At 47.5% G+C, this 27,076-nt stretch overlaps 1 protein-coding gene across 1 annotated transcript in view; it reads right to left on the bottom strand.

The window, feature by feature from the left end:
* Window positions 1–11,578: 11,578 nt before the first annotated feature.
* Window positions 11,579–27,076, bottom strand: part of LOC128693884 (uncharacterized) — a 69,963-nt gene continuing 54,465 nt past the window's right edge. Inside the window, exons 4-5 of the mRNA XM_070080216.1 lie at window positions 11,852–12,089; window positions 11,579–11,668 (exon numbers count right to left, since the gene is read on the bottom strand). Coding sequence (XP_069936317.1) covers window positions 11,598–11,668; window positions 11,852–12,089 — 309 coding nt within the window. The 3' untranslated portion in view covers window positions 11,579–11,597. The remainder of the gene's footprint in view (window positions 11,669–11,851; window positions 12,090–27,076) is intronic.

The following is a 27,076-nucleotide window of genomic DNA, read 5'->3' as shown; positions in this document are numbered from 1 at the left end:
TCAAGATTGATGGACTGACCACATCGACTCAAAGTTGAGGGACTGATTACCTCATTCTACCCCTCTTCTTCAACATTCTCCTTTGTATGGACTGATGAAGCCACTGTGTGGCGAAACGTTTCCATAATAAAGATACCCAAGAGTTGCACATGTGTCTGATTTATCAACGTGTCGGTTCTGTGAACCATTCATCTACAATGCCCTGTATATAACCCTTCTGGAAGTTGCTGTCACTGTGTCTATGGTTCCTTGTAACTAGGTTGAGTTGATAGGATTGCGTATGTTGGTGGTAAATTTGGGTCCCAGACTCAGTGCTTGTTTCTCGTAGTCAGTTAAGGTGCGTGACGATAGGTTGTTTACCAGGGATTCGCGTCCCATTTCCTTCCATCGACTGTTAGTGCAGAGGTACTGAAGTTTGCGATTGAGTTTGATCTTCTGTTGGTGGTTGGCTGTGGTGACTGTGCTGAGAATATGCTCAGCAGTTGTGATGAATGGTTTTAAAAACCGACAAGTTGAAGATTGAGACACTTATGCAGCATATGGGAATCTTTATTCAGGAAACGTTTCGCCACACAGTGGCTTCATCAGTCCAATACAAAGAGGAAGGCGTAAGGAGAGGAGGAGTGTGAGGTAATCAGTCCCTCAGCCTGGAGTCGATGTGTTCAGTCCATCAATCTTGTAGAATGTACAGCTCCAGGCTGAGGGACTGATTACCTCATACTCCTCCTCTCCTTACGCCTTCCTCTTTGTATTGGACTGATGAAGCCACTGTGTGGCGAAACGTTTCCTGAATAAAGATTCCCATATGCTGCATAAGTGTCTCAATCTTCAACTTGTCGGTTTTTCAAACCATTCATCACAACTGGCAGACACTGCAGCATCATGGGATCTTGTTACAAAGAATTCTTCAACACTTGTTCAACCTTTGGACGAAGACCTACTTCGACTAGTGGATGGTACCACTATGACCCCGCCTCCACCTGCTTCACCTCACCTCACTACAGTATATAAGCCACGTCTACGGCCCTATGCTGTACATTCTACAAGATTGATGGACTGAACACATCGACTCTAGGCTGAGGGACTGATTACCTCATACTCCTCCTCTCCTTACGCCTTCCTCTTTGTATTGGACTGATGAAGCCACTGTGTGGCGAGACGTTTCCTGAATAAAGATTCCCATATGCTGCATAAGTGTCTCAATCTTCATGCTCAGCAGTGTGTTGGTCAATCTTAAGATTGGCCCTCATATTCCTTGCAGTTTCAAAGGTTTCCTTAGCGATGTTAGAAAGTTCTTCGGCACATTCCGTTAAGTTGGGTAGCTGGAGAGAAGGGGTGTGTGGAGTTGGCGAGTTGTGCAGGAGTAGACTTAGGGATCACCTTCTCGGCCAGGCAATCTTGTAGGAAGTTGTGTCTGTTGCGATAGCTGTGAGCACGAAGAAGAGTGATAAATTAGACACATGTGCAACTCTTGGGTATCTTTATTGTGAAAACGTTTCGCCACACAGTGGCTTCATCAGTCCATACAAAGGAGAATCTTGAAGAACAGGAGGAGAATGAGGTAATCAGTCCCTCAACCTTGAGTCGATGTGGTCAGTCCATCAGTCTTGAATAGAATATTCTATTCAATATTCTATTCAAGACTGATGGACTGACCACATCAGGGTGGCATTGTATGTCCGAGATCGCTTGAACTGTTGCATAAAAACGGGTATTAAGTCTGAAGTAACACATACAGAGTCTGTTTGGATAGAATTTTCAGAGGGGCATGAAAAATTAATTTTAGGTGTGATATACCGTCCCCCAAATTTAGATAGGGACCAAGGGAGACTACTATGGGAGGAAATTGTTAGGGCCACAAGGCACGATAATGTAGTAATTCTTGGAGACTTTAACTTTAGTCATATTGATTGGAATTTCTTGACTGGGAATTTAGAATCATACGACTTCTTAGAAGTAGTTCAGGATTGTTTTTTGAGGCAGTTTGTGACAGAGCCTACAAGGGGAAATAACCTGCTTGACTTCGTTTGGCAAACAAGGAAACCCTTGTTAATAATTTAGAAATTGCAGAGGAACTCTGCACAAGCGATCACAAATTAATTACATTTAGCATTGAACGGAAGTATGATAGTAGGGATAATTCAATACTGGTCCCAGATTTTCGCTTAGCAGATTACAATGGGTTTAGAGAACACTTATCAACTGTGGACTGGAGTAACGAAGAGAGCTATCAGCATGACAGCTTTCTTAACACAATACATGCTGATCAAAGGACATTTATCCCATATAAGGAAATTAGATTTAATAGAAATGACCTCAAATGGATGAATAATAGGCTCAGATATCTTTCTGGACAGAAAAAAAGGAATTTATATGCGTATCAAAAGAGGTGAGGATCATCTTATGAATCGGTATATTGACATTAAGAGGGACGTTAAAAACTGGATAAAAAAGCTAAACGTGACTATGAAATTAAAGTTGCTAGGGATTCGAAAACTATCCCAAAAAGTTTTTTCCAGGTTTATAGAACAAAAGTTAGAGATAAGATGGGTCCCTTTAAAAATAACTCTAGGCATGAAATTAAGACACATGTGCAACATCTGGGTATCTTTATTGTAGACGTTTCGCCATCCAGTGGCTTTATCAATACAAATTCCAGGACATAACTTTAAGACGGTAGGACTATATACAGAAGATGAGGTAATCAGTCCCTCAACCTTGGAGTAGGTGCGAAAAGCACCTACTCCAAGGTTGAGGTTGAGGAGGCCCAAGTACCCCCTCATCTTGTGAGCTACGAGCTCGGGCTCAGGCACCAACCCTGCCCTAGAAGGGCTGGGCATGGTGTCGATCGTACTCATCTCTGGGACCAACTGTCTCCAGGCCTAGCCACATTCCACGCCCTCACGGGGCTCGTAGGGAGAAGCTAGGTCTCTCTGGTCTGCCATCCATCCCCGCCCCAAGGGGGCTAACGGGAATGACAGTCTTGTGAGCTGAAAGCTCTGGCTCAGGCACCTACCCTACCCTAGAAGGGCTGGGCATGGTGTCGATGCTCCCGCTGTCCCACTGCGGGTGGAAGGTACGTGAGTATTTATAGTCAGGTTCAGATTGTTGAGGTCAGGTGGAGAATGCTGCATCTAATGATCTACCGGGTGGGGTTATAAAGTCTAAAATCTTGGGTAGCTTGGAAGGGTATTGGATAAGCTGTGAGCAGACCTTCTGCAGTGTTCTATGTTCTTATGTGGGATAGCGATGAAGAAGTTTCTTGGCAAGTGGTTCAGCTATGTTATAGAAGCCGTTGTTCTGGTTGAAATTGTTGGTTATAGAGATAAGCGATGATTCCAGGATTCTTCGGTATTGAGTGTTGTCTTCTGTGGCGATAAGTCTTGAGTTTCTGTAGTTAATTAAATGGTTGTGTGAATTGCGATGTTGTACACAGGCATTCCTTGTATCGTCAGTCCTGCTTGCGTATTGGTGTTCTGAAATACGTGTTTGGAGGTCTCTTGATGTTTCGCCCACGTATAATTTGGTGCAGTCATTACAAGGGATTATGTATACCCCTGTAGAGGATGCAAGCTTGTCTTGTCTACTACTGGTGATGTCCTTGATGGTCGTGGTTTTGAAGGTAAATACTTGGAATGATGTATTGGTAAAGATGTTGGAAACATGTTTGGCAATGAAGTTGGTGGGGAGGACTATGTATCTCTTCTCGGCAGTGTCTTCTCTTGGTGTGTTGAAGATGTTTAATGCCCACCGTCTGCAGTCTCTGATGAAGTGAAGAGGATAGTGGAATTTAGAAAATACTTGTTCAATTATAGTGCATTCTTCCTCAAGGAACTCATTGCTGCAGATTCTGAGTGCGTGCAGGAAGAAGCCTATAATTACACCACGTTTAGTTTTGGTGTCGTGGTGAGAAGATCGTTTTGGTTGGTTGGTTTTCGATAAACTTTAAAACGAAGTTCATGGTCAGCTTTGCAGAGAAGAACATAAAGGAAAGGAAGAGTGTTGTCGACTTCTTCAAGTGTGAACTGGATTGAGGGCTCGGCCTGGTTGAGCTTGTCTTGGACTGCTTGAACGTTGAAGTGCCTGGGAGTTATGAGGAGAATGTCGTCAACATAACGGAGCCAGGTGACAGTCGAAGGAATAATGGTGGAGAAACGCTCGGCTTCCAGATGTTCCATGTATAAGTTCGCCAGGACGGCACTGAGTGGCGAGCCCATGGGTAGACCAAAAGTCTGTTGAAAGAGGTGATTTTCGAAAGAGACACTCGTAAAGCCGTCACATAGATCAACGAGGTCGATGAAATCGCTGGCTGGAATAGGAAGATCAAGTGAATCATCAATTTTTCTGCGCAGGAGATCGATGGCTTGTGTAGTAGGTACTTTGGCGAATAGGGAAGTTACGTCAAGGCTGGAAAGTTTCTTGTTCCTGATGTTGATGTTGCGAATGAGAGTGAGAAGATCACCCGAGTGTTTGAGATGTGCTGGACTGATAGTGCCCAAGAGTTTGGAAAGGTGTTTTGCGAGAATTCCTGAGAGTTGGTGGGGAGCGCTGTCTATTCCCGAAGATATGGGCCTCAATGGGATACCAGGCTTGTGAGTTTTTGGTAGGCCGTACATTCTGGCAGGTCTGGGGTTGCTGGGTATGGTGTGCAGAAGTTTCTTCCCCTGTTCTGAGTTCCTCAGAATGCAGCAAGTCCTTTGAAGAAAAGTTTTAGTAAGGTTGTCCACTTGGTTAGTTGTGAGGGGTTTGTAGGTATCTGGGTCATTAAGTAGATTGAGCATTATGTTCCTGTAGTCGTCAGTGTTCATGATAACACCACCACCTCCTTTATCAGCGGTGGTGACCCTGATGGTCGTGTCTTCTGCTAAACCTTTAAGTGCAATGATGTAACGTCGAGGTATGACTGGGGAGCTGCGTGTAGAGATGGCTGCTGAGATGATGCCTTGAAGATAACCTTTTTGGAAGTCGGAATCATTGTGTCTGTAGTTTTTGGCGATGAAATTGAGGTCTTGTTTTGGTTTTGTAATTCCTGTTGCGAATTTGAGGCCTAAGCTGAGGGCTTCGGTTTCTATGGCTGACAGTGGACGAGATGAAAGATTTTGAATAATGTCAGGTCTTCCTAAACTTTTCCAATTCCTTCTCTCTGAACCTCAAATTCTCTAATCCTGACGCCACTATCTGTCCTAAAAATTTATTATATCAGATCACTGGTGCACCTCAACTTAAAGTCTTTAAAACCAACTCAGGCTTCAAACTCCTTCTTGGCAAACATTCCTACGAAACGTACACCTCAACCGATACCAGACAAAAACTTCTCAACGCAGGCTTCACCATTATTTGGACTGCTGAGCACAGTGCCAAAAGTACAGTCATTGTTAAACACGTAGACTTCTCTCTCCTGACAGCCTATGATACAGACAAAGAAGACTTAATAAAAGACATCAGTACTAAGAACAAAGTCTCTGTTGACGATATTAACAGACCGGAAAACTCTACCATTCTCAAAATACGCTGTTCTACTCCTTCTGGAGCCTCTACACTCTTCAGTCAAGAAATCTTTGCCAAGACCATCCGCATTCCTCCAAACACACTCTTCACTCCGAACTTCCACCCAATCACACAATGTCTTAAATGCTACAAATTCGGCCACGACAAAAACACATGCACATCTTTGTTTGTAGATGAATGGTTCAGAGAACCGACATGTTGATAAATTAGACACATGTGCAACTCTTGGGTATCTTTATTGAGGAAACGTTTCGCCACACAGTGGCTTCATCAGTCCATACATAGGAGAAACTTGAAGAACAGGAGGAGAATGAGGTAATCAGTCCCTCAACCTTGAGTCGATGTGTTCAGTCCATCAATCTTGAGTAGAATACGGCAGATGAGCGGAGAAGCAGCTTATAAACCGTATGGCAGGAGAGGTGCAGCAGTCATAGGTAGTGTCACATTTGTTCAATGTGGAAGTAGGTTGTGCCCAAGAATTAGGCAAGCGAAGAATTCCCAAGTATTAAGATCCCAAGAAGTTGCAGTGTCTGACAGTGTCCTGCCATACGGTTTATAAGCTGCTTCTCCGCTCATCTGCCGTATTCTACTCAAGATTGATGGACTGAACACATCGACTCAAGGTTGAGGGACTGATTACCTCATTCTCCTCCTGTTCTTCAAGTTTCTCCTATGTATGGACTGATGAAGCCACTGTGTGGCGAAACGTTTCCTCAATAAAGATACCCAAGAGTTGCACATGTGTCTAATTTATCAACATGCACATCTACACAAGTCTGCTCCAGATGTTCAGCAACTGGCCACTTCTGGAATACCTGCAACCTCTCCCTTAAATGTTCTAACTGTGGCGGGTCACACACTGCAGTTGCAAATTCCTCCCCCTCTAGAAAAGACATTTTCTCCTCCCTCCCCAACCCAATCCCTGTACCTCCCTCTCCTACCAAACTGCCCTCCCCCACCCCCGATGCAAGGGCCTCCCCACGCACTTGGTCTACCTCATCTACCCTACACACATCAAACACCAACACACAAACTACAAACACCTCTCCATCTATGCCTACACCCACACTAGACTACAAAACTAACTGTCAACTCGCCACTGCTGCCCACTCTGCGATGGTAATCTCTCAAGCTTACCAGACTACTCACATGTCCTTAACCTAATCTTGTCTGCTAACAATCTTCCCTCTCTAATCATCCCTCCTTTTTGCTTCTCTTCTAACCCCCCTACAACCTCTCTCACTCCCCCTCTTCCTAAACTCTCCTGCTCTCCTCCTCCCCTACCACACTTCACTCCCACCAACACCCCTCAGCCCCTACCCCTCTTCACATCTACCCCTCCTACCAACACCCCTCTTAACTACTTCTACTACTCCCCCCACCTCTTTGCCCACTTCTTCCTCCATTACCAAAGCTTCCACTTCCTCTGCATCCACCATCGCCCACTCCTCCTCCACCACATCCAAGACTTCATCCAGGTCCAACTCCTCCTCCAAACGAAATCCACTCAACTCTAAACCTGCCCCAACTTCTGATATACAGACTAAAGAACATAAAAACAGATCCATCTCTTCCTCCCCCTCCAGGAAATGGGTCCGTAACACCTACAAACACACATCCACCGATGGCACCACTATCATGGGCTTTAATCCAAACTCCTCCCCCGACATTAACTTTGCTTTGACGAAACCATTAAATCATGTTTAAAGTGATTCAGTTCAACGTGCGTTCTTACTATACAAGTAGACACTTACTGGCCTAGCTCCTTGAAGCAGAGAGGCCAGATATTGTTTTGCTAAACAGTACCTGCCTCAAAGCCCCTCAACGTATCCGCCATTATGGTTATACTGCACTACAACACACACAGATTTAATCAAGTCCGATTAGATCTCACTTACCTTAGAAACAACATTTTACACAGCCTAGACCAAGACCACAACAATCACTGGTCACGACTCATACAACAAGCAGACAAACAGCGTATTAAAAACACTAAAGCCTTCTGGAACTTTATCAAAAAATCAGAGGCACAACTCCCACCAACAAATTCAAACACATCACCCACAACACACACATCTCAGACCTGCAGGCTGCTACCAACATCTTCAAACACATCTGGGAGAACATCTTCCACCCTCACCTACCTCACCCTAACGTTATTCAACACATTCAGAACATAGAACACTGGAACACTGCACACACACATGAAACAACACCAGATAGCCACATCCATCTAGACTCTCTCACCTCCCAAGAACTCGACACTCCTTTCACCAACACAGACATTAAAACTCTTCTCAGACACCTTCCTCCCAAGGCTCCTGGTGCCTCTGGCCTAAACCATATTATCCTAGAACACCTTCCTATCATTAATGCCTACACAAACCTCCTCAATGCCTCCCTTGCCTCTGGATACTTCCCTTCCCTCTTCAAAGCTGCTACTGCTATCCTCCTTCATAAACCCAAAAAAGACCACTCTGATCCTAGAAACTATCGCCCTATCAGCCTCCTAGAAACTTTAGGAAAACTCTTTGAAAAACTCATCAACCATCGCCTTCGCAGATACCTGGAACACAACTCTCTACTTTCTGATGGCCAGTTTGGCTTCAGAACACATAGATCCACACAGGATGCCATTAGCATCATTCTCAACTACATCCACATAAACACAAAACAAAGAAACAGGACAGCCCTGGTTGCAAAAAACGTTGAAAAGGCTTTTGACACTGGCACGAAGGGCTCAAGTACAAACTCTGCACTAACTTTAACCTGCCTCTCACTACTAGTAAACTCCCCTGCAACTTCCTAGACGGCCGTACCATGAGAATAAAATTCCAAGGGTGTTACTCTGACTACTTCACACTAAATGCTGGAGTACCCCAGGGATCTGTCCTCTCCCCTACCCTCTACATTTTATACACTAACGACATTCCAACACCTGTATACCACAACTCCATCACACTAGCCTATGCAGACGACATTACACAACTTATCACTCATGCCAATATAGATACACTCACACACAAAACACAAAATAAGGTCGACAGGATAGCCATCTGGGAACAAAAATGGAGTATCAAAACCAATGCAGCTAAATCCAGCATTACATATTTTAACTACAGGAAACACGATCCTCTATTACCTGTCGAGCTCAGAACAGCTGACACCCGCACTTACATCCCCTTCACACAATCTGTCACTGTCCTTGGCGTTAATCTTGACTACCTTCTTCGCTTACATGGACACATTCACTCAAGACAAGCAATAGCTAGTAAGGCCCTTGCGGGCCTCTACAAGCTAAAACATGCCTCCCAAAGCACCAAACTACACCTCTACAAATCCCTAATACGTCCTCTGATAACTTACTCTCCTCTAGCCCTCTCTATTGCAGCTAAAACGAACTTACTTAAACTGCAGCGTGTCCAGAACAAGGCACTGCGCTGGGTGCTTGATGTCAAATGGGAAGACTTCGCCACAAGCGAGTCTCTCCATGCCAATTAGACATCCCTGCGCTGAATCTGTACTGGAAGACGCTCAGTGACAGACAGACATAGACAAACTTGAAACACGACATGACTACTGGACCTCTCTCCTTGACGAAGACATTCGCAGACCCACAAACCAACACAACCTTTTCTACTCCTTGTATGATCCTCCTCCTAACCCTATTTGCAAATAACCTTGGATTCTCTGACAGGTACCATTCTCTGACCCGGTTTCGCCTTAGCTTTAGGGTTAAGACATGGCTCAATTTTACACTCCTCTCTAGCGTTAATCTTTGCCTGTCCCGTCCTTCCCGCTCACCCCACCGGAGTCCCAATAGAAGAGCCTGAATTTCTCTTCTCAATATCTGTCCCACGATCGCCTTCGCTGCTGGGTTAAGCCCTGGCTCTATTTCTATGACTATGAACACTCCTCTCCAGCACTATTCTTCGTCTGTCTCGTCTTCCCGCTCATCCCATTTGGGATTTTACCTGTACTATCGTTCGTTCGTTCGTTCGCTTCTGCTTCAGAATCTCCACGACTACAGTGCTCTTCGCACCTACTGCTAGGTTGAGGGACTGATTACCTCATCTTCTGTACATAGTTCTCCTGTCTTCAAGTTATGTCCTGGAATTTGTATTGATAAAGCCACTGGATGGCGAAACGTCTACAATGAAGATACCCAGATGTTGCACATGTGTCTCAATTTCATCTTATGTTCTGATTGAGAGAGGACCTGCCTACTATGGGCCAACAGGCCTGCTGCAGTGATCCTCCTTTCTTATGTTCTTAAGTAGCATCATAGAGAGAGTACAAGTAACGTCACAGAGTGAAAGTAACATCATAGAGTGCAAGTAACGTCATAGAGTGCAAGTAACGTCATAGAGTGCAAGTAACGTCATAGAGTGCAAGTAACGTCGTAAAGACAGTGCAAGTAACGTCATAGAGTGCAAGTAACGTCATAAAGACAGTGCAAGTAACGTCATAGAGTGCAAGTAACGTCATAGAGTGCAAATAACGTCATAGAGTGCAAGTAACGTCATAAAGACAGTGCAAGTAACGTCACATTTGTTCACATTTACCAAGATTAATGTTCACTATATACTAGTATGAACTTTTCACTCGAAGGAACTTCTCATATGCATTTCTCACTAGTATGAGCGTCTACCGTGTACGAACTTTTCCCTAGAATGAACTACTCACTAGTATGAACTTCTGTATGGGTTTCTCTCATGTATGAACACACTAGTATGAATTTCTTACCAGTATAAATTCGTCACTAGTGCAAACTTCTCTAACAGTTTATAATTCTCTCTGGTACGAAATTCTCATTAGTATGACTACTCACCCGAATGAACTTCTCACTTGTGTGAACTTCTCACTTGTTGCAACTTCGCTCTAATGTCTCACTAGGAAGACCTTCTCACTTGCATAAATTTCTCACTTGTTGCAACTTCGCTCTGTCTCACTAGGAAGACCTTCTCACTTGCATAAACTTCTCACTGGTTGCAACTTCGCTCAGTGTCTCACTAGCAAGAATTTCTCACCAATATGATCTGCTATATAAAAATGTGGTAAGTCTTGCATGTTGCTCAATATTTTCTTATAAAAACGAATAAATCATTATTCCCAGTTGTTCTTGAGCTCAAGTTCTGTTGACCTTTAAGACAGCACTAAAGTTCTCTTCTCCTCAAAGTATCTTCTAAGTTAGGTTCTCTTTCAAGTACTGCTTGTATTATGTTGACTTTAAGGATGCGTGTAAGTTACGTTGACCTTCAAGTGCCACTCAGACCTTGTTAACCTTGATCTGGCGGCCAAGGTCTGTTGATTTTGGAGTGGAACTCATTAATTCTGGTGACCTTAAGATGGCACTTAAGTTATTAGGACCTTATGGTTGCACGTAATTAGTCTGCATTTTTTACTTCTCCCGAATTTCATTCAAATTATATTTACAGAAGAATATTTCTCACGTTTCTGTATATTTAGGCCCAGTTTTCTGAAATGATGTAATTCTTAATTAGCTGCTTCGTTTATTGGACAGGACTAATTAAAAAATGTTTATACATATGCAACTGTGTATGTCACTGTACAACAAATATATAACTCACATTACAATGTATCAATATATTTATACAATGTTTCAGTTCAGAGTTACAAGGTAAATAAATCTTTTCTGTCAATGACTGCTAGAGTCTTGTGCTGCTTGTAAATTTTGGCATCAATGATTTTTTGTCACTGTGAGCATCTGCATAATAACTATAAAGAGAAAAACACATTTTAATAAGGATATCGACAACCTTAGTCACATATTTCGTACAACAAAAGTCGTCAGAACGACACATGTTATGGAACTTTTTAACGAAATCTGATTTTAGCTTAAATCTTTCGTTTCCCACAATAAACAAAAGCTTTTCAAGCTCTGAATGTCCATTAAAAAGTTTACAAATTTACACTAAATAAAATTCGAATTCACACATTATTCCAAAACAACCTGTTCATGAGAATGATGTCTGAAACTTCATAGCAGAGTTGAAAATCCATTCTCCAAGCTAGTATTAGCGTTTTCCTAATGATAATATGTGAAACACACGGTAGTACCTCACCTTTCAGTGAGTCAGGATCAGCAGGATAATTGACGTTATTACAGAGAGGCCACTGCATGCACTAGCTGGACATCCTGGAACAGACAATAAAACAGTGTTATTACCTTCTCAAAAGCTCCTCTCTGTTTATATTTAATATATTTAACAATCCACCTCGGTTACTCCAAAACCCAGTATGATAAGCCTACCTCCGCTAGCCTACCCACCACCACGTTCAACCCATCTCTCAGCTTGGCCATCAACAATCCATTACTCACCTCTCCCAGCTGCTGCTCGGCCCTCCATAATGGAGGCTTGGAAAGGAACGTCAGCCGGAATTGAGGCCTCGGTACTTTTAAAGTAGAGGTTGGAGATGGCAGCGGTGCACTTAACAGACACACTTCCTCTACTTAGTAGTCTGGGCTGTAGAGGAAAACGGAGACCAAGAATCGCCGTCTCTAGACCCGTCTCTGGGTCTTCCAGGGGGGCGTAGGGAATCAGCCAGCCGGGGTCCGCCTGAGTGAGGAAGATGGATTTATAAAAAGAGTGAAAAACGAGAAATGTAGGTTAGAGTTGGACAGCAGAAGTTGGTCACGAGTGTAAAGTGTTGGTGATGGAACATAGCTCACTCAGGCACATTAATGACAAGGGTTTTAGTTATTAATGAATTTATAATTTGTCTACATATTGTAAATTTCCAGGAAGTAACCAATGCCAGCTTCCAATTTCTATGAACACCCATACATTGCCTACTGCTCTTCATGACAAAATGTTGCATTTTAAATTCATCTTCATGGCTTAATTATTTTGACCTTATGCTTGCACCTAATAAGTCTGAAATTTTCACCATTCCTTTATTATTATGATAATTGTTACAAATATACAAACAAAAAGTGTAATACTGGATACCTACATTAATATTTCGTTATCTCCCCCTTGGCCTTGATGACCATCTGGAGGTGTCTGGATATGCTTTCACTCAGATTTCTGAAGCAATCAATGGTTGACCTAAATGTCTTATCCCTTGTTGCAGGCACAACATGGATGAAATGCGGCAGGATTCCATCTTTTAACATGATGATCCAAGCATTCTCAATAAGACTGATATCTGGACTATTTCCTGGCCACTGTAAAACTTAATATTTTTCTCATGATGCCGCTAAAGGTACATTTTTTGACCTCGTGACATGGGACACTAGCATAAATATTCAGAAGGTAGTCCTCCAGAATGATAATGTAGCAGTTAGCATCTTTTGTAACTTTTTTTTTTAAAAAGGAAGTACGACGCCTAACGTGTATGTAAGGCGGTACCTGCTGATGGAGGATGGGCACCACACCCTACTTTGACGACCTTGTAGGGCGGTACCTGCTGATGGAGGATGGGCACCACACCCTACTTTGACGACCTTGTAGAGCGGTACCTGCTGATGGAGGATGGGCACCACACCCTACTTTGACGACCTTGTAGAGCGGTACCTGCTGATGGTGGAGGGTCACCGCACCCTACTTTGACGACCTTGTAGGGCGGTACTTGCTGATGGAGGAGGGGCACGGCACCCTACTTTGACGACCTTATAGGGCGGTACCTGCTGATGAAGGATGGGCACCGCACCCTACTTTGACGACCTTGTAGAGCGGTACCTGCTGATGGTGGAGGGTCACCGCACCCTACTTTGACGACCTTGTAGGGCGGTACTTGCTGATGGAGGAGGGGCACGGCACCCTACTTTGACGACCTTGTAGAGCGGTACCTGCTGATGGAGGAGGGGCACCGCACCCTACTTTGACGACTTGTAGGGCGGTACTTGCTCATACAGGAGGGGTACTGCACCCTACTTTGACGACTTGTAGAGCGGTACCTGCTGATGGAGGAGGGGCACCGCACTTTACTTTGACGACCTTGTAGAGCGGTACCTGCTGATGGAGGAGGGGCACCACACCCTGCTTTAACGACCTTGTAGGGCGGTACCTGCTGATGGAGGAGGGGCACAGCACCCTACTTCGACGACCTTGTAGAGCGGTACCTGCTGATGGAGGAGGGGCACTACACCCTACTTTGACGACCTTGTAGAGCGGTACCTGCTGATGGAGGAGGGACACCGCACCCTACTTTGACGACCTTGTAGGGCGGTACTTGCTGATGCAGGAGGGGCACCGCACCCTACTTTGACGACCTTGAAGGGCGGGACCTGCTGATGGAGGAGGGGCACCGCACCCTGCTTTGACGACCTTGTAGAGCGGTACCTGCTGATGGAGGAGGGGTACCGCACCCTACTTTGGCGACCTTGTAGGGCGGTACTTGCTGATGCAGGAGGGGCACCGCACCCTACTTTGACGACCTTGTAGGGCGGTACTTGCTGATGCAGGAGGGGCACCGCACCCTACTTTGACGACCTTGTAGGGCGGTACTTGCTGATGGAGGAGCACCGCATACTACTTTGACGACCTTGAAGGGCGGTACCTACTGATGGAGGAGGGGCACCGCACCCTACTTTGGCGACCTTGTAGGGGGGTACTTGCTGATGCAAGTGGGTCACCGCACCCTACTTTGACGACCCTGTAGAGCGGTACCTGCTGATGCAGGAGGGGCACTGCACCCTACTTTGACGACCTTGAATGCACTAAAATATGTTTTCAACTGTCCACATGACTTTTTTACAGTCAACACTCCAGAGCGAATTTTCCAGGCAAACTGCAAATGTTCCTTCTTCAAGGGATGATGAGTAGGGAGGTTCCTTGCAGCACTATGATTTGGAAGGCGGGAATGCTATTGTAATAGGTACTGAATGCACTGAATCGAGAGGTCACCTAGGAGTTCTGGATGCGTTTCTTTGAGCTTCTGTGCACATGCATTGCTACATAGTTCTCTGTGATGAATGTTACCTGTGTTGAGACCTCCTACTTGACCGTCCAGTATGAATCTTACAGCAAAAACAACCTCTGGTGGGAGGGTACGGCCGGCAACGTGGAACATAACTCTGGATTTTGCTTGCCCAGTGCCGTAAATAATTTCTCTTATAGTAACTGGAATGTTGACTGGATAAATGTCCTGCCATATCCAAGTTTTCAGATTTTTATCCATGATGCTGGAAATAAACGCAAGATCAAGGAATTTATTCCAAGATTATGAGTAATTTAAAGTTTTCTAGAAAATTCAAGAAGCTGAATTGGACGTAATATTTACGACTTTATTCCAGATCCTGGATAAATTGCAAAATTTTGGATTTTATTAAATATCTTGGATTTTGTCCAAGATCTTTATTTTATCCAGGATCTTGGATTTTATGTAAGAATTAAGTTGTATTCCAGAAGTTGGATTTTATCCAAGATATTCGATAAAATCCAACTTTTTATTTTTTTTTAAATTACAAGATCTTGGACAAAATCCTTGAGCTTGGATAATATATAAAATCATGGATAAAATCCAACATCTTGTATTTTATCCCAGAACCTGAACTTTACTCCTTGATCTTGAATATTTTCCAAGGTCTTGGAATATACTCTAAGATTTTGAACATTTTTCAAAGATCTTGGATAAAATATAAGACCTAGATTTTAATCACGATTTAGGATAAAATCCAACAACTTTGACTCCATTCCAAGATCTATCGATAAAATCCTAGAACTTTGTTAAAATTTAACATCTTGGATCAATTCCAAGATTTGGATACTATCCAATATCCTGGAAAAATTCTAAGTTTTTTGAACATATCCAAGATCTTGCATTTCATCCAAATTCTTTTATAAATTCCAAGATCTTGAATAATATCTAGGTTCTTGGATAAAATCCAAGAACTTGTAATCTATTCAAAAATCTTGGATTTTATCATATACCTTGGATAAAATTATAGATAAAATACCGTACGTGGTTTCCCACCAGACGTTCTCACCAGACGTTCCCACCAGACGTTCCCACCAGACGTTCCAACCAGACGTTCCCACCAGACGTTCTCACCCGACGTTCTCACCCGACGTTCTCACCCGACGTTCCCACCAGACGTTCCCACCAGACGTTCCCACCAGTCGTTCCCACCCGACGTTCCCACCAGACGTTCCCACCAGACGTTCCCACCAGACTTTCTCACCAGACGTTCCCACCCGACGTTCCCACCAGACGTTCTCGCCAGACGTTCCCACCAGACGTTCTCACCCGACGTTCCCACCAGACGTTCCCACCAGACGTTCCCACCAGACGTTCCCACCAGACGTTCTCACCAGACGTTCCCACCCGACGTTCCCACCAGACGTTCCCACCAGACGTTCCCACCAGACGTTCCCACCAGACGTTCCCACCAGACGTTCTCACCAGACGTTCTCACCAGACGTTCCCACCAGACGTTCCCACCAGAGGTTCCCACCAGCCTTTTCACCAGACGTTCCCACCAGACGTTCCCACCCGACGTTCCCACCCGACGTTCCCACCAGACGTTCCCACCAGACGTTCTCACCAGACGTTCCCACCAGACGTTCTCACCAGACGTTCCCACCAGACGTTCTCACCAGACGTTCCAACCAGACGTTCTCACCAGACGTTCCAACCAGACGTTCCCACCAGACGTTCTCACCAGACGTTCCCACCAGACGTTCCCACCAGACGTTCTCACTAGACGTTCCCACCAGACGTTCCCACCAGACGTTCTCACCAGACGTTCCGACCAGACGTTCCCACAAGACGTTCTCACCAGACGTTCCCACCAGACGTTCCCACCAGACGTTCCCACCAGACGTTCCCACCAGACGCTCCCACCAGACATTCCCACCAGGCGTTCCCACCAGACGTTACCACCAGACGTTACCACCAGACGTTACCACCAGACGTTACCACCCGACGTTCCCACCAGACGTTCCCACCAGACTTTCTCACCAGACGTTCCCACCAGACGTTCCCACCAGGCGTTCCCACCAGACGTTCCCACCAGACGTTCCCACCAGACGTTCCCACCAGACGTTCCCACCAGACGTTCCCACCAGACTTTCTCACCAGACGTTCCCACCAGACGTTCCCACCTGACGTTCCCACCAGACGTTCTCACCAGACGTTCCCACCAGACGTTCCCACCAGACGTTCCCACCAGACGTTCCCACCAGACGTTCCCACCCGACGTTCCCACCAGACGTTCCCACCAGACGTTCCCACCAGACGTTCTCACCAGACGTTCCCACCAGACGTTCCCACCAGACGTTCTCACCAGACGTTCCCACCAGACGTTCCCACCCGACGTTCCCACCAGACGTTCCCACCAGACGTTCCCACAAGACGTTCCCACCCGACTTTACCACCAGACGTTCCCACCAGACGTTCCCACCAGACGTTCCCACCAGATTTTCCCACCAGACGTTCTCACCAGACGTTCTCACCAGACGTTCCCACCAGACGTTCCCACCAGACGTTCCCACCAGACGTTCTCACCAGACGTTCCCGCCAGATGTTCCCGCCAGACGTTCCCGCCAGACGTTCGCACCAGACGTTCCCACCCTACGTTCTCACCAGACGTTCCCACCAGACGTTCCCACCAGACGTTCCACCAGACGTTCTCACCAGACCTTCTCACCAGACTTTCCCACCAGACGTTCCCACTAGACGTTCTCACCAGACGTTCCCACCCGACGTTCCCACCAGACGTTCCCACCAGACGTTCCCACCAGACGTTCTCACAAGACGTTCCCACCAGACGTTCCCACCAGACGTTCCCACCAGACGTTCTCACCAGACGTTCCCACCAGACGTTCCCACCCGACGTTCGCACCAGACGTTCCGACAAGACGTTCTCACCAGACGTTCTCACCAGACGTTCCCACCAGACGTTCCCACCAGACGTTCCCACCAGACGTTCCGACAAGACGTTCTCACCAGACGTTCTCACCAGACGTTCCCACCAGACGTTCTCACCAGACGTTCCCACCAGACGTTCCCACCAGACGTTCCCACCAGAGGTTCCCACCAGACGTTCTCACCAGACGTTCCCACCAGACGTTCTCACCAGACGTTCCCACCAGACGTTCCCACCAGACGTTCCCACCAGACGTTCCCTCCAGACGTTCGCACCAGACGTTCCCACCCTACGTTCTCACCAGACGTTCCCACCAGACGTTCCCACCAGACTTTCCACCAGACGTTCCCACCAGACGTTCTCACCAGACGTTCTCACCAGACTTTCCCACCAGACGTTCCCACCAGACGTTCACCAGACGTTCCCACCAGACGTTCCCACCAGACGTTCCCACCAGACGTTCCCACCAGACGTTCCCACCAGACGTTCCCACCAGACGTTCCCACCAGACGTTCCCACCAGACGTTCCCACAAGACGTTCCCACCGGACGTTCTCACCAGACGTTCCCACCAGACGTTCCCACCAGACGTTCTCACCAGACGTTCTCACCAGACGTTCTCACCAGACGTTCTCACCAGACGTTCCCACCAGACGTTCCCACCAGACGTTCCCACCAGACGTTCCCACCAGACGTTCTCACCAGACGTTCCCACCAGACGTTCCCACCAGACGTTCTCACCAGACGTTCCCATGAGACGTTCCCACCAGACGTTCCCACCAGACGTTCCCATGAGACGTTCCCACCAGACGTTCCCACCAGAGATCTACAGTAAATGCAGAGGTAAGGTGTGCTTGGCTAGCAGCATCACCTCTGTGTTATGCTTCTCTGCATCATGGCGGACACAACTGACGCAGGTATCTGAGTATTTTCGTTATTGTATCTTCATGTTTATATTTATTTATATCCTTTCTACGTTGTCTCTTGATGAACCAGTTACAAAATGCACTCTCCATACATGTCTCCATACATGTCTCCATACATGTCTCCATACATGTCTCCATACATGTCTCCATACATGTCTCCATACATGTCTCCATACATGTCTAACTTGTGAATCTTAAACAACAGGAATATTATTGCTTTCATGGGTAGTATATATATATATATATATATATATATATATATATATATATATATATATATATATATATATATATATATATATATATATATTCGAGAGTATATGAATCTGTAGTGGAGGGAAGGTGGGGTAGGGATCGGCATAGGATAGGTTGGGGGGGTAAAGGTTTTCGTGTATGTGGGGAACTTGGACTTCCAGCATGCATGCGTGAGCGTGTTAGGTAGGAGCGAATTAAGACAAATGGGTTTTAGGACTTGACGTGCTGTTGGAGTGTGAGCAAGGTAATATTTATGAAGGGATTCAGAGAAACCGGCAGGCTGGACTTGAGTCCTGGAGACGGGAGGTACAGTCAATTAATTAATACACCAAATTGGATCGCACAATTCTCAGTCACCCTAACTGACCATATACTACTTTGTAACCGCTCTGAGAACATTAGTCAGTCAGGCGTCATTACCACAGGTCTTAGTGATCATTTCATCATTTACTGCACCAGGAAAATCACTAGGGATAGGATAGGCCTACACAGGACAATAAAAATGAGGTCAACTAGAAACTACAGTAAAGAAACACTGGTAAATAGGCTACACAATTGTGACTGGACAGAGATAACAAGTTGCACGGACGTAAACGATGCCTGGGAAAAATTCAAAACAATGTTCACTACCATCCTTGATAATATTGCACCAGTTAAAGACGTTAGGACTAAACGAAGAACTGAACCCTGGATGACTACTGAGATATTAGATAATATGAAATTCAGAGATCAGCTGCTAAAAAGATGTAAGGCAAACAAACAAGATATTGCAGCACTAAATGAATTCCAAAGGTGAGGAACAGAGAGCAGAGACTTATAAAAAGAGCAAAGGCAAGGCACTATTGCTACTTTGACGACTTGTAGAGCGGTACCTGCTGATGGAGGAATGGCACCGCACTTTACTTTGACGACCTTGTAGAGCGGTACCTGCTGAAGGAGGAGGGGCACCACACCCTACTTTGACGACCTTGTAGAGCGGTACCTGCTGATGGAGGAGGGGCACCGCACCCTACTTTGACGACCTTGTAGGGCGGTACTTGCTGATGCAGGAGGGGCACCGCACCCTACTTTGACGACCTTGAAGGGCGGGACCTGCTGATGCAGGAGGGGCACCGCACCCTGCTTTGACGACCTTGTAGAGCGGTACCTGCTGATGGAGGAGGGGTACCGCACCCTACTTTGGCGACCTTGTAGGGCGGTACTTGCTGATGCAGGAGGGGCACCGCACCCTACTTTGGCGACCTTGTAGGGGGGTACTTGCTGATGCAAGTGGGTCACCGCACCCTACTTTGACGACCTTGTAGAGCGGTACCTGCTGATGCAGGAGGGGCACTGCACCCTACTTTGACGACCTTGAATGCACTAAAATATGTTTTCAACTGTCCACATGACTTTTTTCCAGTCAACACTCCAGAGCGAATTTTCCAGGCAAACTGCAAATGTTCCTTCTTCAAGGGATGATGAGTAGGGAGGTTCCTTGCAGCACTATGATTTGGAAGGCGGGAATGCTATTGTAATAGGTACTGAATGCACTGAATCGAGAGGTCACCTAGGAGTTCTGGATGCGTTTCTTTGAGCTTCTGTGCACATGCATTGCTACATAGTTCTCTGTGATGAATGTTACCTGTGTTGAGACCTCCTACTTGACCGTCCAGTATGAATCTTACAGCAAAAACAACCTCTGGTGGGAGGGTACGGCCGGCAACGTGGAACATAACTCTGGATTTTGCTTGCCCAGTGCCGTAAATAACTTCTCTTATAGTAACTGGAATGTTGATTGGATAAATGTCCTGCCATATCCAAGTTTTCAGATTTTTATCCATGATGTTGGAAATAAACGCAAGATCAAGGAATTTATTCCAAGATTATGAGTAATTTAAAGTTTTCTAGAAAATTCAAGAAGCTGAATTGGACGTAATATTTACGACTTTATTCCAGATCCTGGATAAATTGCAAAATTTTGGATTTTATTAAATATCTTGGATTTTGTCCAAGATCTTTATTTTATCCAGGATCTTGGATTTTATGTAAGAATTAAGTTGTATTCCAGAAGTTGGATTTTATCCAAGATATTCGATAAAATCCAACTTTCTATTTTTTTTAATTACAAGATAAACCATACCCCCGGCCGGGATTGAACCCGCGGTCATAGAGTCTCAAAACTCCAGCCCGTCGCGTTAGCCACTAGACCAAGACGATTTCTTGAGTCTTAATTACAAGATCTTGGACAAATTCCTTGAGCTTGGATAATATATAAAATCATGGATAAAATCCAACATCTTGTATTTTATCCCAGAACCTGAACTTTACTCCTTGATCTTGAATATTTTCCAAGGTCTTGGAATATACTCTAAGATTTTGAACATTTTTCAAAGATCTTGGATAAAATATAAGACCAAGATTTTAATCACGATTTAGGATAAAATCCAACAACTTTGACTCCATTCCAAGATCTATCGATAAAATCCTAGAACTTTGTTAAAATTTAACATATTGGATCAATTCCAAGATTTGGATACTATCCAATATCCTGGAAAAATTCTAAGTTTTTTGAACATATCCAAGATCTTGCATTTCATCCAAATTCTTTTATAAATTCCAAGATCTTGAATAATATCTAGGTTCTTGGATAAAATCCAAGAACTTGTAATCTATTCAAAAATCTTGGATTTTATCATATACCTTGGATAAAATTATAGATAAAATACCGGATGTGGTTTCCCACCAGACGTTCTCACCAGACGTTCTCACCAGACGTTCCCACCAGACGTTCTCACCAGACGTTCCCACCAGACGTCCGTTCTCACCAGACGTTCCCACCAGACGTTCTCACCAGACGTTCCCACCAGACGTTCCCACCAGACGTTCCCACCAGACGCTCCCACCAGACGTTCTCGCCAGACGTTCCCACCAGACGCTCTCACCAGACGTTCCCACCAGACGTTCTCACCAGACGTTCCCACCAGACGTTCCCACCCGACGTTCTCGCCAGACGTTCCCACCAGACGTTCCCACCCGACGTTCCCACCAGACGTTCCCACCAGACGTTCTCACCAGACGTTCCCACCAGACGTTCTCACCAGACGTTCCCACCAGACGTTCCCACCAGACGTTCTCACCAGACGTTCCCACCAGACGTTCCCACCAGACGTTCTCACCAGACGTTCCCACCAGACGTTCCCACCAGACGTTCTCACAAGACGTTCCCACCAGACGTTCCCACCAGACGTTCCCACCAGACGTTCCCACCAGACGTTCTCACCAGACGTTCTCACCAGACGTTCCCACCAGACGTTCTCACCAGACGTTCCCACCAGACGTTCTCACCAGACGTTCCCACCAGACGTTCCCACCAGACGTTCTCACACGACGTTCTCACCAGACGTTCCCACCAGACGTTCCCACCAGACGTTCTCACTAGACGTTCCCACCAGACGTTCCCACCAGACGTTCCCACCAGACGTTCCCACCAGACGTTCCCACCAGACGTTCCCACCAGACGTTCCCACCAGGCATTCCCACCAGGCGTTCCCACCAGACGTTACCACCAGACGTTACCACCAGAACGTTCCCACCAGACGTTCCCACCCGACGTTCCCACCAGACGTTCCCACCAGACTTTCTCACCCGACGTTCCCACCAGACGTTCCTACCAGACGTTCCCACCAGACGTTCCCACCAGACGTTCTCACCAGACGTTCCCACCAGACGTTCCCACCCGACGTTCTCGCCAGACGTTCCCACCAGACGTTCCCACCCGACGTTCCCACCAGACGTTCCCACCAGACGTTCTCACCAGACGTTCCCACCAGACGTTCTCACCAGACGTTCCCACCAGACGTTCCCACAAGACGTTCTCACCAGACGTTCCCACCAGACGTTCCCACCAGACGTTCTCACCAGACTTTCCCACCAGACGTTCCCACCAGACGTTCCCACCAGACGTTCCCACCAGACGTTCCCACCAGACGTTCCCACCAGACGTTCCCACCAGACGTTCCCACCAGACGTTCCCACCAGACGTTCCCACCAGACGTTCCCACCCGACGTTCCCACCAGACGTTCCCACCAGTCGTTCCCACCCGACGTTCCCACCAGACGTTCCCACCAGACTTTCTCACCAGACGTTCCCACCAGACGTTCCCACCAGACGTTCCCACCAGACGTTCCCACCAGACTTTCTCACCAGACGTTCCCACCAGACGTTCTCACCAGACGTTCTCACCAGACGTTCCCACCAGACGTTCTCACCAGACGTTCCCACCAGACGTTCTCACCAGACGTTCCCACCAGACGTTCCCACCAGACGTTCTCACACGACGTTCTCATCAGACGTTCCCACCTGACGTTCCCACCAGACGTTCTCACTAGACGTTCCCACCAGACGTTCTCACCAGACGTTCCCACCAGACGTTCCCACCAGACGTTCCCACCAGACGTTCCCACCAGACGTTCCCACCAGACGTTCCCACCAGGCATTCCCACCAGGCGTTCCCACCAGACGTTACCACCAGACGTTACCACCAGAACGTTCCCACCAGACGTTCCCACCCGACGTTCCCACCAGACGTTCCCACCAGACTTTCTCACCAGACGTTCCCACCAGACGTTCCCACCCGACGTTCCCACCAGACGTTCCCACCAGACGTTCCCACCAGACGTTCCCACCAGACGTTCCCACCAGACTTTCTCACCAGACGTTCCCACCAGACGTTCCCACCTGACGTTCTCACCAGACGTTCCCACCAGACGTTCCCACCAGACGTTCGCACCAGACGTTCCCACCCGACGTTCCCACCAGACGTTCCCACCAGACGTTCCCACCAGACGTTCCCACCAGACGTTCTCACCAGACGTTCCCACCAGACGTTCCCACCAGACGTTCTCACCAGACGTTCCCACCAGACGTTCCCACCCGACGTTCCCACCCGACGTTCCCACCAGACGTTCTCACACGACGTTCTCACCAGACGTTCCCACCAGACGTTCCCACCAGACGTTCTCACTAGACGTTCCCACCAGACGTTCCCACCAGACGTTCCCACCAGACGTTCCCACCAGACGTTCCCACCAGACGTTCCCACCAGACGTTCCCACCAGGCATTCCCACCAGGCGTTCCCACCAGACGTTACCACCAGACGTTACCACCAGAACGTTCCCACCAGACGTTCCCACCCGACGTTCCCACCAGACGTTCCCACCAGACTTTCTCACCCGACGTTCCCACCAGACGTTCCTACCAGACGTTCCCACCAGACGTTCCCACCAGACGTTCTCACCAGACGTTCCCACCAGACGTTCCCACCCGACGTTCTCGCCAGACGTTCCCACCAGACGTTCCCACCCGACGTTCCCACCAGACGTTCCCACCAGACGTTCTCACCAGACGTTCCCACCAGACGTTCTCACCAGACGTTCCCACCAGACGTTCCCACCAGACGTTCTCACCAGACGTTCCCACCAGACGTTCCCACCAGACGTTCTCACCAGACGTTCCCACCAGACGTTCCCACCAGACGTTCCCACCAGACGTTCCCACCAGACGTTCCCACCAGACGTTCTCACCAGACGTTCCCACCAGACGTTCCCACCAGACGTTCTCGCCAGACGTTCCCACCAGACGTTCCCACCCGACGTTCCCACCAGACGTTCCCACCAGTCGTTCCCACCCGACGTTCCCACCAGACGTTCCCACCAGACTTTCTCACCAGACGTTCCCACCAGACGTTCCCACCAGACGTTCCCACCAGACGTTCCCACCAGACTTTCTCACCAGACGTTCCCACCAGACGTTCTCACCAGACGTTCTCACCAGACGTTCCCACCAGACGTTCTCACCAGACGTTCCCACCAGACGTTCTCACCAGACGTTCCCACCAGACGTTCCCACCAGACGTTCTCACACGACGTTCTCATCAGACGTTCCCACCTGACGTTCCCACCAGACGTTCTCACTAGACGTTCCCACCAGACGTTCCCACCAGACGTTCTCACCAGACGTTCCCACCAGACGTTCCCACCAGACGTTCCCTCCAGACGTTCCCACCAGACGTTCCCACCAGGCATTCCCACCAGGCGTTCCCACCAGACGTTACCACCAGACGTTACCACCAGAACGTTCCCACCAGACGTTCCCACCCGACGTTCCCACCAGACGTTCCCACCAGACTTTCTCACCAGACGTTCCCACCAGACGTTCCCACCCGACGTTCCCACCAGACGTTCCCACCAGACGTTCCCACCAGACGTTCCCACCAGACGTTCCCACCAGACTTTCTCACCAGACGTTCCCACCAGACGTTCCCACCTGACGTTCTCACCAGACGTTCCCACCAGACGTTCCCACCAGACGTTCGCACCAGACGTTCCCACCCGACGTTCCCACCAGACGTTCCCACCAGACGTTCCCACCAGACGTTCTCACCAGACGTTCCCACCAGACGTTCCCACCAGACGTTCTCACCAGACGTTCCCACCAGACGTTCCCACCCGACGTTCCCACCCGACGTTCCCACCAGACGTTCCCACCAGACGTTCCCACCAGACGTTCCCACCCGACTTTCCCACCAGACGTTCCCACCAGACGTTCTCACCAGACGTTCCCACCAGATTTTCCCACCAGACGTTCTCACCAGACGTTCTCACCAGACGTTCCCACCAGACGTTCCCACCAGACGTTCTCACCAGACGTTCCCACCAGACGTTCCCACCAGACGTTCCCGCCAGACGTTCGCACCAGACGTTCCCACCCTACGTTCTCACCAGACGTTCCCACCAGACGTTCCCACCAGACGTTCCCACCAGACGTTCTCACCAGACGTTCTCACCAGACGTTCTCACCAGACTTTCCCACCAGACGTTCCCACTAGACGTTCCCACCAGACGTTCCCACCAGACGTTCCCACCAGACGTTCTCACCAGACGTTCCCACCAGACGTTCCCACCAGACGTTCCCACCCGACGTTCCCACCCCACGTTCCCACCCGACGTTCCCACCCGACGTTCCCACCCGACGTTCCCACAAGACGTTCCCACCAGACGTTCCCACCAGACGTTCCCACCAGACGTTCCACCAGACGTTCCCACCAGACGTTCTCACCAGACTTTCCCACCAGACGTTCCGACCAGACGTTCCCACCAGACGTTCCCACCAGACGTTCCCACCAGACGTTCCCACCAGACGTTCTCACCAGACGTTCTCACCAGACTTTCCCACCAGACGTTCCCACCAGACGTTCCCACCAGACGTTCTCACCAGACGTTCCCACCAGACGTTCCCACCAGACGTTCCCACCAGACGTTCTCACCAGACGTTCCCACCAGACGTTCCCACCAGACGTTCTCACCAGACGTTCCCACCAGACGTTCCCACCAGACGTTCTCACCAGACGTTCCCACCAGACGTTCCCATGAGACGTTCCCACCAGACGTTCCCACCAGACGTTCCCATGAGACGTTCCCACCAGACGTTCCCAACAGAGATCTACAGTAAATGCAGAGGTAAGGTGTGCTTGGCTAGCAGCATCACCTCTGTGTTATGCTTCTCTGCATCATGGCGGACACAACTGACGCAGGTATCTGAGTATTTTTCTTATTGTATCTTCATGTTTATATTTATTTATATCCTTTCTACGTTGTCTCTTGATGAACCAGTTACAAAATGCACTCTCCATACATGTCTCCATACATGTCTCCATACATGTCTCCATACATGTCTCCATACATGTCTCCATACATGTCTCCATACATGTCTCCATACATGTCTAACTTGTGAATTTCAAACAACAGGAATATTATTGCTTTCATGGGTAGTATGTATATATATATATATATATATATATATATATATATATATATATATATATATATATATATATATATATTCGAGAGTATATGAATCTGTAGTGGAGGGAAGGTGGGGTAGGGATCGGCATAGGATAGGTTGGGGGGGTAAAGGTTTTTGTGTATGTGGGGAACTTGGACTTCCAGCATGCATGCGTGAGCGTGTTAGGTAGGAGCGAATTAAGACAAATGGGTTTTAGGACTTGACGTGCTGTTGGAGTGTGAGCAAGGTAATATTTATGAAGGGATTCAGGGAAACCGGCAGGCTGGACTTGAGTCCTGGAGACGGGAGGTACAGTCAATTAATTAATACACCAAATTGGATCGCACAATTCTCAGTCACCCTAACTGACCATATACTACTTTGTAACCGCTCTGAGAACATTAGTCAGTCAGGCGTCATTACCACAGGTCTTAGTGATCATTTCATCATTTACTGCACCAGGAAAATCACTAGGGATAGGATAGGCCTACACAGGACAATAAAAATGAGGTCAACTAGAAACTACAGTATAGAAACACTGGTAAATAGGCTACACAACTGTGACTGGACAGAGATAACAAGTTGCACGGACGTAAACGATGCCTGGGAAAAATTCAAAACAATGTTCACTACCATCCTTGATAATATTGCACCAGTTAAAGAGGTTAGGATTAAACGAAGAACTGAACCCTGGATGAATACTGAGATATTAGATAATATGAAATT

This window comes from Cherax quadricarinatus, unplaced genomic scaffold (genome assembly GCF_038502225.1).
Source record: "Cherax quadricarinatus isolate ZL_2023a unplaced genomic scaffold, ASM3850222v1 Contig225, whole genome shotgun sequence".
Classification (NCBI taxonomy): domain Eukaryota; kingdom Metazoa; phylum Arthropoda; class Malacostraca; order Decapoda; family Parastacidae; genus Cherax; species Cherax quadricarinatus.
This window is presented reverse-complemented; position numbering and strand designations above follow the sequence as displayed.